Below are 17,251 nucleotides of genomic sequence, written 5' to 3'. Positions count from 1 at the left end.
ATAAGAATACGAGCATAAGTGTCTTCCATAACTGGATATAGATAAACTTGTTTTTTTTTTTACTTATTTACTCTGTCAACCTAATTCAACCGCCTCTTATTTTAGCCAAAAGAAATAAGTCACCATTCTGAAAGGGCAGCCATTTCCTTCTATCAAAGGTGCATAGAAGACGAAAGTGTATTGTAAATTTTGAATTTTGGAATTTTGCAGGGGCATTAGCAGGATTCTTGTATCTACGCTCTGCCCAAGAACTGAGCTCTAAACTTTCTGTATAAGCTAGCAACAGTAGTTGCGCCTAAACTGTTTGTATGTGCCTCCACTAGCCAGCTGGGTAGCCAGCTAAATGTTTGCATGTATATGAGTTTACTGTATGTATGCATCTCTGCCTCTGCCTAAATAATCAAATTCTGCAAATTTGCAATTTGTTCAATTGTTTCAATAACTGTCGCTCGCCTTGGTGGGTGCGCACATGTTGATTGAGGATGGCCTTCTGGCGAAAGTGCTTGCCGCACTCTGGGCATGCGTAGGGCTTCTCACCCGAATGGATGCGTATGTGCTGGTTGAGTATCGCCCGCTGACGGAAGCTGCGCGAACAATAGCCGCAGGTGAATGGTTTCTCGTTGGCGTGTATGCGTAAATGTTGCGTCAGATGCGATTGCTGGCGGAAACGTTTGCCACACTCCGAGCATGGATACGGACGAGCATCGGTGTGAATGCGATCGTGCTGCAGCAGCGTACTCTTCTGCTTGAAATCTTTGCCGCAGGTCAAACACTTGAACAGTCGCAAGTCGCTATGTGGTTTTGGCGGTTTATTGGGGTTGGGATGACGACCGCGACCACTGCCTGTGCCAGTACCTGTACCAGTACCACCACCGGTGCCAGTGCCGGTGCCATTTCCGTTGCCTGTGCCGCCAGTGGTGGGGCCAGTGCCTTCGGCGCCACTATTGGCACCATTGTTATGTGCATTGCCGCCAGCGCCACCATTCTGCTGACCGTTGTTACCCTGTGGACCGCCGCCACCGCCAGCGCCTGGCAGCAGTTCGGGCATGGCATACGCCTCGAGCCCACCATTCTGCTCCATGGCGCCTGTCATGCCGGGTAGCACAGGTTTGTTGAGATAGTGCAGTGCTGGGAAACCGGGTGGCGGCAACATGGCACCCTGTGGCGCGGGATGGCGTGGCGCATAGTAGCCGCCGAGCTCACCACCCTGAGGCGCTTGGAAGTTATCGTTGGCCTGGCCCGGCTGTGTGGGTCCGCCGTTCTGTACGTGTTGTTGCTGTGGGTTCCCCGTGCCGGCATCGCCGCCCGAGGACTGGTGTTGTTGCGGGTCATTGTTGCTTTGGTTTGGATTTGGCTGCGCCGAATTCTGCTGCTGGTTGGCCTGCAGGTTGGCGACCTGCAAGAATATTACACAGAAAAAATAAAATAAAAATAAACTAAATCATCAAACAGATGCACTCTTTTTGCAGCTACGTACCTGGCTCATGGTGACATCATCATCGGGTGCGCCACCGCCATTGACACGTTGCTGTGGCGGATACGGACTGGTCGATGGCGAACCCTGCTGCCGCCCAACACCGCCGCCACCATCACCGCCGTTTTCGCGCACGTCGCCCGTCGGACTATGTGGCTGTTGGCCTTGTTGTTGCTGCTGTTGCTGTTGTTGCGCCACCGCTGCGGCAGCTGCTTGCGCGGCGCTCGCTATTTGCGCCGCCGAATTTTGTCCATTTTGTTGTTGTTGCGCCTGCAAATGTTGCTGCGCCTGTTGCTGTATGCCCGGATACATTTCGCTACCCCACTGCGCGGCCGAACCACCAATTGCGGCCGGATTACGTTCTCCATCTTGTGAGTCTTTGTACAGCACGTAAGGCTGCCCCGTGTCCTGCGTGATGCAATACATTATTTGACGCGGTACCTTCAGCCCAGCGGCAATGCAGGCCGCAAACGAGGCGGAGAAGTTGATCGCCATATCGCTGGAGGAAGAAGTGTGTGAGTAGTGAGTGCTTTGTGGCTGTTGCTGTTGCTCACTTTGTATCGACTGGTGTATTCAGTTGAGGATTTGAAATGCGTAGAGGAGTTGCAAGGTTGTGCGATATATTCTACTCTTCTCGCTTCAGTAGCCGAGCAATTTTCAACTTTTCAACGGCTAACTATATTTTGTTGTAATTCAACTTGTTGCTGTTATTGCGCATTAAAGCTCATTTTGGCCATTTTACGTATGAAGATGATTTTGCTTTTACTCTCAAATTGATTTCTCTCGAACTTTCAGCGTTGTTTTACTGCTGTTTTAAATTATGCTCTTCATTATCTTATATTTTGCCTTTGATGTTCTCATTACTCTCTTTCGCGAAAGCACTTAACTTTTCAATAATCCTGATTTGTGTGCTAAATTATTACATTTGTTGTTGTGGCTGTTTTCAAGGGGCTTCTCATACTTTACTTTTATTGCAAATTTTTATTATCGTGATTTATTTCCTTTCTTCTTAATCTTTGACTTTTAACTGATGTTTATATTTATATTTATTTTATGTTTTAATATTTTATTTGCTTTTGTTTTTGCTTTTGCTAAAAATCTTTACTTTTAGTCCCAAATTGTATTTATATGTCTAAAGTTAAAATCTTTTTATTTTTGCTTATAAAATGTTTTCTCAAACTCTTTAATGTTTTTGGAATTCCAAACAGTTGGCCAGTTCGTAGTTGATGATGATGCAATGCAATGACCTTCTTTCGTGATTACAAGATTGTGCCTGAAAATATAAAAGAGGAGGATTGATGTAAGAACAAAGAAATAAGCAAAAAAAAAATATTAAAAGCACTAGAGTTACTTTTATTTATATTAAAACAAGAGGAGATTCCCCACTTCGGGAAATAAAAAAAAAGTAATTGGCGCGTACACTTCTGTTAGGCGTTTGGCCGATGGAGGGACCTACAGTTTTAAGCTGACTCCAAACGGCAAATGGTTTTTATGAGAAGCTTTTTTTCATGGCAGAAATACATTGAGAGGCTTGCCATTGTCTGCCGAGGGGCGACCGCTATTAGAAACAACTTTTTCTATTCGGCGGCTAGGAAAACAAGGACTAATTTGACATATCTCCGATTTTGTCAAATAGGTAGGAGCACTTGAAGCGCGTTTTCCTCACTTTAATTTTTACAATGTCTAAAAACTGGAGGACAACATTGAAAAAAAATTGAGGGGCTAACTTAAACTAATCGAACGGGTTTTTTTTTGCGTATTCTTTCCACTTCTAAATATTTAATCAAAATTAATTAACTTTTATAGCAAGTTAAAGTCGTTTTTTTATAAAAAAAAATATTTTTTGTATGTACTTTTAAAAAATTTAAAAATTGCGATTTCTTCGAGTGATCAGTTATTATTGTAGTTCGCATAGAAGATGCATTTCTAAAATTTAAAATGTATGCTTCAGCCATTAATTATGACGTTTTTGAGAGTTCACATGGAAAAGTGATCACAAGTGCAGTATGAGTTATTATTATTGTATACAATTTTCTTAATACTTTAATAAGACTATTTTAATAAGACACAAATTTGCTTTAAATATGTATGAAAATATTCCAAAAAGGACTTTTTCAGGCACCGTCAATTATGAGCACTCATTTTTAGAAAGCAAAACTCTTTAAATTCGGCAGAATGGGTTTTTAAAAAATTATTAATTTAATTTTCCATCTCAAAATATTAATTAATTCACATTTTTTTCTTCTTTGTGTTTTTGTTTTTCTTGTTCACTCCTCTCGGGAGCATAGGGCCTCGACAACACTCAGGCTTGCGTTGGTTTCGTTCATCTATTTTGATTTCTGGCAGGGTAGGTGATAGACCTGTCCTAAATAGTGGGAATGCTCACATGTCGTTGCTTCGGAACAACGCCTTCTTACCGCTAGAAGCGCCATTTGCGTTTCACATTGTTTTGGCGGAAGGATCGCTCAGATAGTTGTAGACTTCGCATAATTAATTCACATAGTAATATTGAATTAACTTTTTCATCGTTTCTTTTCTTGTTAATTTTTTATTTTTGTTTTTTATTATTTTTTATTTTAAGAATTATTTTGTCTCCTGGCAAAATTTAGATTACAGCACTTTTTGGGTTACGTCTAATCTATGATTAACCAGGACTTCTTTTTTGTTTCTTTAGCCCTTTGAATATTCGAATAAGCGAATGAAACTCTTGAATATTCCAAACGAATTTCTCCAATACACTTATTGCAGGGCAGTAACATTTATTAAATTCTTTATACAAATTTCAATTTCATAGGTTGCAGTGGGATTTGAACAGAGGTACACAGTACTTTTGAATACTTTTGAATGGTAGCTCAGCATGTTAACCGTGGCACCACAGCGGCAAAGCATAGGGTTGCATTTCATTGGCAAGTACTAGAAAAGTGCTAAAAAATAAATATACTCGAAACGATTACAGGAATAGAACACAGTAGAGAAAATGTAGAAGGTATGGCCATCATCAGGTCGGCTGGTTAATCGGCTCTCAGTGCTTCGCAATGCATCAATCAGCTGATTTGCTGACGTAACAGGGGATTAGACAGCGGTTTGTTTAGCCACATAGGTCAGCAAAAACGGAGATTGTGTTGGTGACAAATGAGAACATCAGCGCAGCAGCTGCTATCTGAACAAGGACTGGTTAATCGGCTCTCAGTGCTTCTGAATGCATCAATCAGCTGATTTGCTGACGTAACAGGGGATTAGACAGCGGTTTGTTTAGCCACATAGGTCAGCAAAAACGGAGATTGTGTTGGTGACAAATGAGAACATCAGCGCAGCAACTGCTATCTGAACAAGGACTGATTGGTTCAAGGACTAAATATCGCCCATTTACTTCAAAACTGTCTTAATCCAAAAAGAAAATGTTTAGATAAGTATGCAGAAATTACCACAAACACTTCGTTTATCCTGGCGATATCTATTAACTGTACCTGATTAGATGAAAATAAGTATTTTAAATGAAAACTGAAACTAAATGACATTACCGATGAATTGGCCAAATGCGTATCAGGGGATATTCCACAGGCACCAGAGCCAATAATCGCAATCAGCTCTACAGGAACCATGAATTGGATCAGCGATTATGGATGCAGTTTACATAAAGAGCGATGGTTCATTCTAGAACGCTGCAGAACGCAAAGTGTTTTGTAACAAGCTTGAACAAAAAACTGTCGAACTTTCTTCTAAAAGTTGGAAGAAAAGACGTTCGCTATTATAATATTACAGAACACAACCCATAGGGTGAGCATATGAACACCATTGGCATCTTTGAGGACCCGATTTACCTGTCTTGCTTAGAAAAGGTGGATAGCACTGAGCTTTTTCTCAGTAAGTGTCCTGCCTTTACTAGAGCAAGGCTAAGAATTTTGGTTTCCGATGTCATAAGAATGAGTCAAAGTCCAAAGAATATGGGAAATTCTTACGAGATTAGCTATCGCTGTCTCTGTTTCTATTCTATCCTACCTATTTCTCTATGTCACTTCTCGCCTTTCCTCCTTGACTATCTACTCTTTTACTTTTCTGAGCTTTGAATACAATGGGCCTGAGTGTTTTAGGAGTTACCAATCTCTCGATGTTTCTAGGCTCGCCCTTTTCAGATTTCAATTTTAGAGCGGCATAGTGAATTGAAAGCATTTCGGCAATGGCATCTTCCTGTATTTGGTACAATGCACCAATTTTCTTGATTAAGCTCTTGAATGGCCTTATAACCCTTGGACTAATTTGCCAGCAACAGTTCACTGGATCGCTTAGATCGCAGCACAAACATCATTTACGTACTATATTAAAAGTAATAATCATTTCCTTGCATTTGCTGGAAATTTCTTCAATAAATGTATCCATATAAGCCTGAAATTCACTGAACACTTAATCCAAGTTTGCATTTTATTTTATAGTATACAATTCCTCTCGTCACCCATCGGCGTATTCTAGTCAATTAATCATTATAAAACAACACAACTTTCGAAGCAATAAATCACGATTTCGCGCAACGCTGGCAAACATGTAACCATAGAATTTTGCATGCTGTATAGACACACACACACACGTACACAACTCAGTCACGATGTATGCGCATTGCAAATAAATACTGCATATAAAATTAAAGTAATGACAATTACTAGAGTCAAAAATGGTAAAACCACATACTTGATTTAATGCAGGCAGACATGAGACGGAGTTGAATTTAGATGTATAAAATTAGTTAGTATTTATAGGATAATATTCTATTATATATTATTAAAAAAAAAACATAAAAAAATTAAAAAAAATAGGGAAAGTCAATGGAAGCTATAAAATATATATATAATATATTTGCTACAAATTTATTTAAAGCACCAATTTCTTAAAAAAACAGGTATGAAGGAAAAAATGAAAAATAAATAGTGAAATAGAAAGAAAAGTAAAAAAAACATGCCCCTGTTTGGCTTAATGGCTATGTCAATAGACAAAATTGTCTTATTTGGGCTGAAGAGCAACCCGAAGCCATTCCAGATTAGCCATTACATCCATTGAAAACAACAGTTTGTGCGACTTGTGGGCTGGAGGAATCATCGGCTCATGTTCCTTCAAAAGCGAGGAACTAATTTAACAGTGAATGGCGAACGCTATTGCGCCATGATAAACGACTTTTTGATGCCGGAAATTGACACCCGCGTGAAATCTCCGCTACATTCGGTTCCAACAAGGCCGTACAGGCCGTGAAACAATGGATTGACGCGTCGGCAATTCGGTGAGCAATTTATCTCTCGCCTCGGACCAGTGAATTGGCCACCAAGATCGGGTGATATCAAGCCCTTGGACCTTTATTTGTGGGATTGTGTGGGTATGTAAAGTCTAAATACTTTGTAGATAAACCAAACCAGGTTCGATTGAGGCATTGGAAGCCAATATTAGTTCTCCAGTGAGGCATTCAGAATTGGCATGTACGGATGGACGAATTACGGCGTAGTTGGAGCAAACATTTGAGAGGAATTATGTATCTTTAAAAAATAAATGTCATAAATGGTTGTACACAGAAATAATAAAAATTGCCCAATCAATTTGAATTTTAGTTGTTTTATTTCAATTTAAAATCCAACATCTCTAAATTGATCACCATTTACTTTTAGGTGTCCGGAAAAGTCTATCTGCTGTAAATAGCAACGTTCACCATTTCCTCAACTTGCGAGAATAGGAAATTCTGATGGGTTTGTATGCATGCACTGGATTCAGTATGTCTTAAGCTGTGGGCTAGTACAGATTGACGCTAACATTAGCTTGAATATTTTATAACACACTTTGCCGTGATAGATCAAATACCTGTCTAGAACAACGTTTGAAGGCGTGACGACAATCGTGCGCCACATTAGCTACATAGATTTCGTATATCGACTTACAACCGGCAGGCATTATCTGCAAGTCCCTAAGCTTCTCTCAATAAAAGTAGCTGAATGTTTGAAAGTTTCTACAAAAGTGCGTGATTTATTGCTTTGTGCTGGTAAACATCTAAAGTTAAATAGGCGGTTGTGACATAAGCCGAAAGTTTTAAGGATATGCTGTATAAATTATTGCTTTATTTATGATCTCATCGTGTCGAGGCAACATCTTCACCAAAATGATTGAAATATGTGAAATTCCATTAAAAATCCCAAAAATTGTTTCAACGCTCAGCGAAGTATCTTAAACCCCCAGTAATGATATTTTTCGCAGTCATACTACACTTGCACACACAATACATATGCACTTACATAGAATAATATATGAATCGGCACATATTGAGCACATATGCGAATTTTTGCGCTCGCTTCATAAGCTTGTATGACATCACACCCAACAAGCTAGCAATCGACCGATCGGCGTCGCGGCGCATTACCGCCACTGACAATGAACGCTGTGTTGAACAAAACCGCAAACGCTTTCAAGCAGCAAACACAACTGAAAAACGATCGATGTGAAGTGGATAAATGAGTTGGAAATGCGGCAATCAGATTTTGCTGAGCAAACGTGAAGCCACTAGCGACCGGCAAAGTCGCACAGAATGGCAAGCAAGCAAATCAATATATTGGCGCAAATTTTTGGTATGCTTATAAAGTTCCTGAGACTACTCGGTGTTAAAAATATTTTATTTATTGGGCTTTGGTTGTCAGATCGGGAGATTAAATCTGACTTTGAAGTCATAGAAAGTTACAAGGAACTGATAAAAAGGCAACATTTGGCATATAATGCAAAAGGTCAGAAGCTGCATCACGGCAATCACAGCCGTCACTTTGCATGTACTCGCACATATCAAATGTCCCTCAATTAACCCCAACTTGCATGGAAACGCACATAAATACGCTCGCCAATCTATTCAAGTGTTATTAACCATTTTACACACCTCTTGCACTGCTGCATGCATACATACGTAAATATGTAGTTATGTGTGTGTGTAAATAGACCAATCTACACATACGAGTATGCGTATGTAAGTATGCATGCCATAAGGCGCATACTTCTTACGCTTGCAGGTGTGTGTGTGCATGTGTACATAAGATACTTCCATGCGAGCGCGCCAAGACCTTGATCCCTCATTAATGGGAAACTTATTGGTAGCGCAGATTGGCATTGGCCCAAAGAGGAACGTGCTGTGAGAAATGCAGGCAGTCAGGCAATCAGGCAAGCAGAAAAGTCGCAGCAGCGATATGCTGATAGTCAGTCAGTCAACTAAAGCGACCAAGCAGCTAGCAGGCAACTTGCTCAGGCACTCATTCCACGCTCGTGCATCCACCAAATGCACGGCCACTCCCTAACTCAACAGCTACAGCCACATAGTCAGTTAGACAGTCAGAGTGTGCTCTCTTGCAATCAGTAGCTGCTGATCTTGAATTCTGACAAAGTCAAATACCCTATCCCGTTTCGTGCTGCCTCCCTCTCAAATCATGCTTTCGACTCCTTTATTGTTTTCGTTTTGTGTTTTTTTTTTTTGCTTATGCATCGCTTTGGGTACCCAACCCATTTCAAGTTGTTCCAAGCGTTTGACTCTAACTGATTCTGACTCTGATGGCGGTAGCCCAACCCAACCCATTCCATGCCAAGACATTATCGCTGCAGTCTGTTGAATACTTTAGCTCTTAAATCAACATAAAAAAGGAGAAAAAAAGATTTCATTTCATTTTGGGATCTGAGTGTTGTGCAGCTTTCTTTCGTTTTGTTTTTATTGTTTTTCAGTAACTTCGATTTCCTTTTATTGGTTCCTATATGACACATAAAATATTAACCGACTTCGAATGCTGAATTTTAATTATGTCATGTCTCGCTTGAAGTGCTTGTGGTTTTGCATATTAACAAATTTGAAGGCGTAAAAATGTGTGCGTCTTTTAAGTTTCGCTATTGTCTTTGTTTTTGTTTTTCCATAAAGTATCTTGCGAGTCCTCAAACGTTGGGAGTAATTTATTGAATTTGTGTTTCTAAGCGCATGCCGAAGATCGAAAGCTGTAGCGTAGGAAGTTAGAGAAACTCGTACTAACTTCATGCCGGCCGTCAATTTAATTGGGATATTTCTGCTAAACAAACTCAAGTTAATCTCTACCTTAAATGGCACTCTACCATAGAACAATTTTTTTTATTTCAATTAGGCCTAACAAGTGAAAGAAACAACAATAATGTTTCGTTACAAACCTGAGTTATCTGGGGCACCCAGTGCAGTAAAGTAATTTTGAAAGGAAGTTAGTTAGATTGTAATTTATATATATTTCAGTAATTAATTTCGTACAAAAGAATATTGAATATTGAGGTATAATTGGCGTTTACACTCTTCATGAGTGTTTGACCGAGCTCCTACTCCTATTTATGGTATGCGTCTTGATGCTCTTCCACAAATGGGGGAACTACAGTTTTATGCAGAGCTTCTTACGAAGAACTTTTGCCATTGCTTGCCGTAGGGCGAACGCTTCTTCTATCATTTGATGTTTCTTGCATTGGGTTTCAAGCCCGGACACAATCGAATGCGAGTCACGAATCAACCTATTCGGCTAAGGCGGCCCACTAGAGTATAATTTGAGCAAAAATATGCTACATGAAAAAATCTTAGGTCAGGTTAGGTTATAGTGGTATTCAGTCTGTACGAACAACTCACTTAGATCTTACAGGACCATTGTGATACAACTGTGCGACATATAAGATTTATTTAGTTCTCGTCCCAGACAGTTCCGTAAGAGTTAGGAGTTTGAAGCGAAGAAAAATTGTAGTGTAGCGCTAACATTTTTTTATCCTGAGACATGGATTTTTACTTACCGCAACTGCTTGTAATAGTTTTGCTATACAATATAGGTATAAGCCGACTGTGGGTTTGCGTGACTAGTTTTGTGACTAGCAATACTTCTTATGGCATCCCTGTACCTATTCTTTGAGCTGAAATCTCTCACCGAACCAATCCAAACTTAAATGAATATTCGAACAACTTTAGCATAAAATCGCGTAACTTTTTTAAGCGATTCAAAAGTTGAGATTCTCTATCTGCAAACTGGAGCTTGAGGGACGTGCCAGAGCAATCTTTCTAAACACGTCTTTCTCTGACGCTTCCCAGATGGAATTGGGAGTAGGAGCAGAAGTTTTTTCTAAATCAGTCAATTGTTTCATTGTTTTTCAGCCAGAAGTCTTTGCAAATGCTGAAAAAAGATGGGAGGGAGAGATATCCAATTTTTTTCTCATAGTCAAGCTGGGATCAAGGCACTAACAACGTCATGGAGCCGATCCAAACTGGTCAACTCCTGTCAGGAGAAGATCAAATAACTTGAGTGAGCAACAAGTGAGGTAACATTTCTCTGATCTAGGTTCTAGGACATGGGAACACAGAGGGAAACGAAATTACTGAAGAACTTGCCAGAAGGGACATCGGTATCCCTTTGAGTGTTGTTAGAGGGGAATCGCACAACATATTTTTCAGAAAAACTCAGAACAGATGGAGCTCCGAATCCGAAGTTTTAAGTTATAATAGGATGGATCAGATTGGCAAATGGATGAGAATCAAAACGACTCTATCAGTAGTGGAACGTCAGCAGACTAATGTGGCACGTGCACCTTGCTAAGCCTGTTGTATGCCCAATTAGACAACAACTTTACCAAGAACAAACCATTGAGGGTCAAAAAGTACCTTCTGCCTTTTTCACCTAGAAGCGGCCCAGGTATCATATATCAAAGCAGCTGTGCCCCAGGCTTTATAAACCTACACTGTTTAAATCACACCAGTTAGTAAAATCGCAATACTTGTCCTTCAAAACTCCCTCAGTAGCCACTCGATATCCTTGCTGAGTTATTGCTGAGTTATTATTCGTTTCTTATTGAAAGAAAACATTCATCAAGGCGAGTTTAAACGGGTAATAAAACTAAAAAAAACATTCACTGTTTGTTTTCATGTGAAAATGGTGAAAGAACTGTAATGAATTACATTCAAAGTGCATTGTTTATATATGAAAATATAGATGAGAATGTGTAGCTCAAGTAACTAAGTATATCCGTGCGTATGTGCACATTGCGCTGTCGGGTGCAACCACCCTGGGCAAGGTCAGTTACGGAGGCGAAGTGCCGAGCGCAGACTATCGCGCGCAACCAGCTGTATAATCAATGCAAAAGTAATTGGTAGATATAAGTGAAAACTTAAAGCACATATTTACACACAAATAAGTATGCACGTTAGGGTGGTATGCAACAGAAAACACTGCAGCGTAATACAATATAATTGGATTATTTTAGTTAGTTTTTTTCGCTCAGCTCGATAATGTAGATAAAAGCAATTTAATGCTGGATATTTTGAGGTAATGAAAAGAACGAATTATTGAACCTTTTCAGATGAGCAGCGTTGTATGGTAATAATTTAATTTTTACGCAGTGTTTTGGGTTCACTAAACCAGACTTTTTCTATGAACTCAAACCATGGTTTTTGGTGGAGTGCTTGTGAAATTGGCCAGCTGTGGGTTTGAGAAGGAAGAAATTAGGCGTTGCTGGTCACATCATTTTTATATTGATGTGAAACTAACCAACACGGCACTGTCTAAATGCAGCGTATGCTTACAAGTTATGTAATGAGCCGGGTACAAAAGAAATTCGGAAACATCTTCTGTGCAATTGTGCGGCTCTTTCGAAAACTAGACTATGCTCCCTGGGCACTTTCAGTTTTGAAAGACTAGAATGTATCCCTGAACTATAGCTTGAACGACTTCTAAAGTTCGCGAATTGTACGCGCATTTTGAGCGATGCATATTTTCGCTAAAAAAGGACTTTGATCTCATATCGCTATGGACAAAAATGGTCTCTGCAAGGCTTCGGCCAGCCAGCGTAATCTAATCTAACCTAACCAGAGACGTTAAAAGCAGACGTTTGTCAATAATTTTTGTCTGGTACCTCCATTGTAATCCTGACAATATGGGTTTCCGTGCGTTCTCTAAATTGCACTACCCTCGTATGTATTACCCTCAAAGTTAGGTTGACGGTGAAAAAAGTCCTCTTTTTTTGGTTTTGCTAGCCTTACTGCATAAACTAGGTTGAATTGATAAATTCACTTCACTGGGAGCTGCCCTTTTGGAAGGCACCTGTGGCTGAGCCTAATTAAAAAAATGTAGTAAAGGTTAAATGTAAAAAATTGATCTTTGCACGTTGGTGATGGCGAGTGTCGTATAGGATGGAACAACGACCTATATGAGCTTCAGGGTGTCATAAACATAGTGCCGTGAATAAAGATCCAGCGGCTTCGTTGGCTGGGTCATGTCGTCCGAATGGTTATAAACCCTCCGGCTTTGAAAGTATTCGATGCGGTACCAGCTGGTGGTAGCAGAGGAAGAAGAAGGTTTTCTCTTAGACTTGGATTCAGTTGGTGTGTCCAAAGACATGACCGGGGTACTTTGTTAAGCTCGGCCTAAGGCGCGTAAGCGGTTATCGCGTCAATGTAGTCGAAGAAGAGATCCCTTGAGCTCCCTGCATGGGGTCTGTCTTGCCATAGCTTAGTGGTATGATTTGGCTGTCGGCTATAGTGGCGCTGGTTTACCTCTATTGCTTCCTGTACTAGTGAAGGCCTATAGGACGTCGGATTTGATTTCCACGTGTGCGGGATTCGCACACTCGCGCCGATGGGCGCCGTGCCCTCTGTGACAACACAATTACAAATGGTATGTGGCTGGACCCTAAATTAATAAGAGGTTCTTTGGCTTCCGACCATTGATGGTTCACCAGGTTTAGTGCCCTTAGGTAAAATAAATTTTGCAAGACTGCCCTAGTGTACTCTTTCTGTTCGTATGATCGCAGGAGCCTAGCGTAAGGCGCCTGGGGGCTTTGACGAACTCTAACTACTTATGCATGATTATTTTGTTTAGTGATATTTACATACACATGAAAATAAACAAAAATTGCGCATATGACTCTGAACCTCTGGCTGTGTGCGTTTCTGTCTGTGCCATTGTGTTTGCAAAAATAAAACAGCAAAAATGTAAAAAAATATAAAAAAAATGAAAAAGAAAGAGACTCGTAAAATCGTAAACGTTGCAGCTCACTAAAACAGCAATTGAGCACAGTTTACATTGGCTGATTGCTTGACTGCTACACTAACTAACAAACTAACTGACTGAGCGTCCGCCCTCTTGCCGAATTGTGTATTGTTGCTACATTTTTATTGCATTCATTGTTATTGCAATTGCTGCGATGATTGCAGTCTGCGCTTGGGGTAATGAATTGCTGTGCATTGGCAACGCCTGACTGCACTGACAAATCGCCGCTGGTCCGACCTGACGAATTGACTCACCGACTCACTCGTTCACGCATTCACTCACAAATTGGCTAACAAATTCTACTGACTGATTGTGCGACTATGAAGTTGTAGTTGCGAACATCAGTGACGGTGGTGGAGGTGGCTGGAGCTGCAAGCGTAGTTATATATACGGCCACATTTGCACACACACTAGCGAGCACAAAAGAATATGTTACAAAAGCTGACTGATTGAACAAAGTGCGAGAGCGTTTTAGGCGCATAGCGACGACGGCAATCGACAATCAGCAATCAGCAGCAGGCAATCGACAGTCGTCAGTCGGTGGTGTGGTGCTCTGATAGTTCTTGCTGACAATGACTACCAAACGGAGACGGAGGCGGTAGTAGCGGTAGTGGTTGCGTTGACAGCAGCCGGCGGAGTCAGCGCACCATATATCGGCGGTGATACGCATAAACTACCTTGAACCCAAAATGAACGCATTGAACGCATGCATTGCACAGCGCAGCGATGCAGTGAGAGTGTAGAGCTGTGAGCTGCAGTGCTTGGCGTCAGCGGCGATTGGGGCTACGTTAATGCGTTTGGCCGACGTCAATATGAATGCACATGTGGATATATGTATGCATGTGCTGTATGTGTATGTGTACCTAGGTATGTATATGCAAACATAGGCATCCGTGGTGAGGGACATGCGTATCGATGTCGTGTTGCTGAGTTGCTGTTAATGTTGGAAATATATTTTTATATTTTAGTCATAGTAAATTTTGCTTTTGCTTTGCTTTGAGTTGTGTTGAGCGATCGGCGATTTATGTTCTGCGCTAGGGTAATTTACTATCTATGACAACTTGCATGTGTATGGGTGTGTATGTGATTTAGTAAAATGCTGCAATAACCCAAAAAATACGTAAAGCAGCTTATGCAAAAATAAAATCAATGCTGGCCAACTTTTGCTAGCGAAATATTCGAAGTAGTTGAATTTTTGGCGGAAAAGTGAATGTACTTATATGCTTATGAACAGGTACGTACATATAACTAAATAACTATTTGACTGTTGAATAAAAATATTCAAAAAACGTGGTAACTAAATTTTTTTTCAAATATTCGTAGTACTTTCATACTAATTTTTTCTTGTAAATTTTTTTTATAAAAGTATAACTCATTGTATAACAGGAACCTTGTAATTCAAATTTCCAAACTTTGTTGAAACTTCAGTAATATTTTATCATTTTAAAAAACTATAATCAGAACTTTAGTTTTTTTTAAACAAAATTTTATTTCATTTTGTTTTGAAATTAAGCCAGTTTTTCTATTGAAGTGTAAGTCACCATTTTTTACTTTAATATGCACCACAAAACTACTACTTTTATATACTGGAAGTGGGTATTTTTCAATACCCAACGTGGACAACCGCGATTTGTTTATCAACATTTAAATTAAAAAAAAAAAAAAAAAATTTCAGAAACATTTTGCGTATTTAGTTTTATAGTCCATTCTATTTTTTCCTGCCACAATACATCAAAAATTAACATTGCATGCAAAAAAAAAGAGATATCAAAAATCAACGAGGGCCAAATTTCCATTTCTGTTAAATTATATTAGCTAAATTTCTCATTGACTTTTGGAATATTAATGGGTGAAAAAGTAAATAAAAATGTATTTTTTGAGATGCTTCAAACTGACGTTTTATTACGCAAAAATTGCACAAACGGCACTGTACGAGGGTCGTTTAAAAAGTCCGTGCATAAATAAAAAGACTTAACTTTTTGAGGTGAACCTTTTTATTTTTCAATACAGTCTTCTTTTGGGTTTATAAACTTCGTCCAACGTTGTTCTAGTTTCCCTTCAGAATAATAAGATTTGTATAAGTCTGAAAAATAGCAGTTCATTTCTGCAATCACCTCCTCCTTTGAATAAAATGTTTTTCCCGCCAACCACTTCTTCAAATTGGGGAACAAATAATAGTCCGAAAGATCCAAGCAAGCCAAGTCTTGAAGATAGGGGGGATGTGAAACGAGTTGGAACCCTATTTCCATTAATTTTTCCACGACAGCTGCTGAGGCGTGAACTGAAGCGGCATCCTGATGGAAAAGGAAAATCAATCGACCTCCTCGATTAGAGTGAATACCAAACACAAAGAAGTAGACCGATCTGGCTGGATAAAAAAACAAAAGCTTACACAGTTCGACTGAGTGTGTTGACTCATTTGTAAATATGAATTATGCAGCTGGCAAATCAAATCAATTTACACCATATTGTATAAGTAAATAAAAACAGGTTTCTTGGAAATTGAAAAGCTTTTATTGCAATAAACAAGTTTTTAATTCTTTCAACTCGATATTAATTCCGGATTTCCGGTGGTTCAGGAGACGTAGTCGTCCTCGGAAATTTGTTTCGCTCCTTGCTTCGAATAGCAAAGTCACTGAAGGAGGTGTAACTGTGGCGGCTTTACATTGGTCATCAATGCCGATGGATTAGGGGTACGATAGCTCAGCGCTTTGAATTTCAAATTGACACTCAAAAGTCAACTACATCTGGAAAACACCGATATTTGAGTTGGCATCCCTAATCAGTATAGAACGGACCTGTAGCACTGAACAATTTCTCACTAGCCACACTTGATAGGGGATATCAGTAGATATTTCACAGCAATTATTTTCAACAGCAAATGTGAGCTTTCATTTAGTATTCCAAAATTTTTACAAAAACTAAAAGTTTATATATTTTTTGGGCAAAAGAAAAAATAACTAAAAAATCATGGCCAAGTTCGGCTTTTTTGGCTTTTACATAAATTGAACCGAAATCGAACTGCACTTTTGTGGTCGAACACGACTGAAGCTGAAGCCGAAAGTTTTTAAGTTGTATAATAAATATTATTCCTTTTTATTTTGAAAGAATTACATTGAAAGCTACCCACCTATGGCTAAGCCTCCCTCATTTGGTGGAAGGTTCATAGGCTCTGAAGGCTCCAAGTAATGCGCACAGGTTCCAAGTCACTTTGGATTAGGATAGTCTTACTAGCTAGCTATATATTTGACACGACTGCTGACTCTAGTAAATAGAAGCAAATGCCTAGTCATAAGCAGACGAAGCTCTCTTGGCGGCGGTGACCGCCTACTAGTACCAATTTTAAATGAAAAATGTTTAACGGAAGGTACACTTAACTAAATATTATTCCATAATCTTATGTATTAAAAAGACAGAAAAAGTGAGTTTTGAAAAGAGAAATTCCCTTGAAAAAAATTAAATTATCCGAAAATTTATTGCAAAATAGCCTGAGACTAAATCTATCAATAAAACCCATCAATATCAGTGCGCGTACATCCTCGTTCATCGCCAAATTTAGCTTCTTATTATCTAAAAAAACTTCTCATGTCTCAAGCAACAACTTTAATATCTTTTCTTGCCATTGACTACAATATAGTTGCACAAAAACAAAAAGACAAAAAATGGACCCACACGAACTCCACAACAACTTTGACACTAATATTTGAAAGATTTCGGCGATGGCGTTGAACTTTGACAGCTTTTAAGC

At 39.5% G+C, this 17,251-nt stretch overlaps 1 protein-coding gene across 9 annotated transcripts in view; it reads right to left on the bottom strand.

The window, feature by feature from the left end:
- Nucleotides 1–17,251, bottom strand: part of LOC128860577 (zinc finger protein 316) — a 128,059-nt gene that overhangs the window by 5,835 nt on the left and 104,973 nt on the right. For 6 of the 9 annotated variants that reach the window (XM_054098178.1, XM_054098176.1, XM_054098180.1 and 3 more), the window contains 2 exons: nt 1,478–2,747; nt 454–1,396 (listed from right to left, as the gene is read on the bottom strand). In XM_054098178.1, coding sequence (XP_053954153.1) covers nt 454–1,396; nt 1,478–1,969 — 1,435 coding nt within the window. In that variant the 5' untranslated portion in view covers nt 1,970–2,747. The remainder of the gene's footprint in view (nt 1–453; nt 1,397–1,477; nt 2,748–17,251) is intronic. The other 3 variants (XM_054098183.1, XM_054098184.1, XM_054098185.1) reach the window with 1 other exon arrangement.

The sequence above is a fragment of the Anastrepha ludens genome, chromosome 4 (assembly GCF_028408465.1).
Source record: "Anastrepha ludens isolate Willacy chromosome 4, idAnaLude1.1, whole genome shotgun sequence".
In the NCBI taxonomy this organism is placed as follows: Eukaryota; Metazoa; Arthropoda; class Insecta; order Diptera; family Tephritidae; genus Anastrepha; species Anastrepha ludens.
This window is presented reverse-complemented; position numbering and strand designations above follow the sequence as displayed.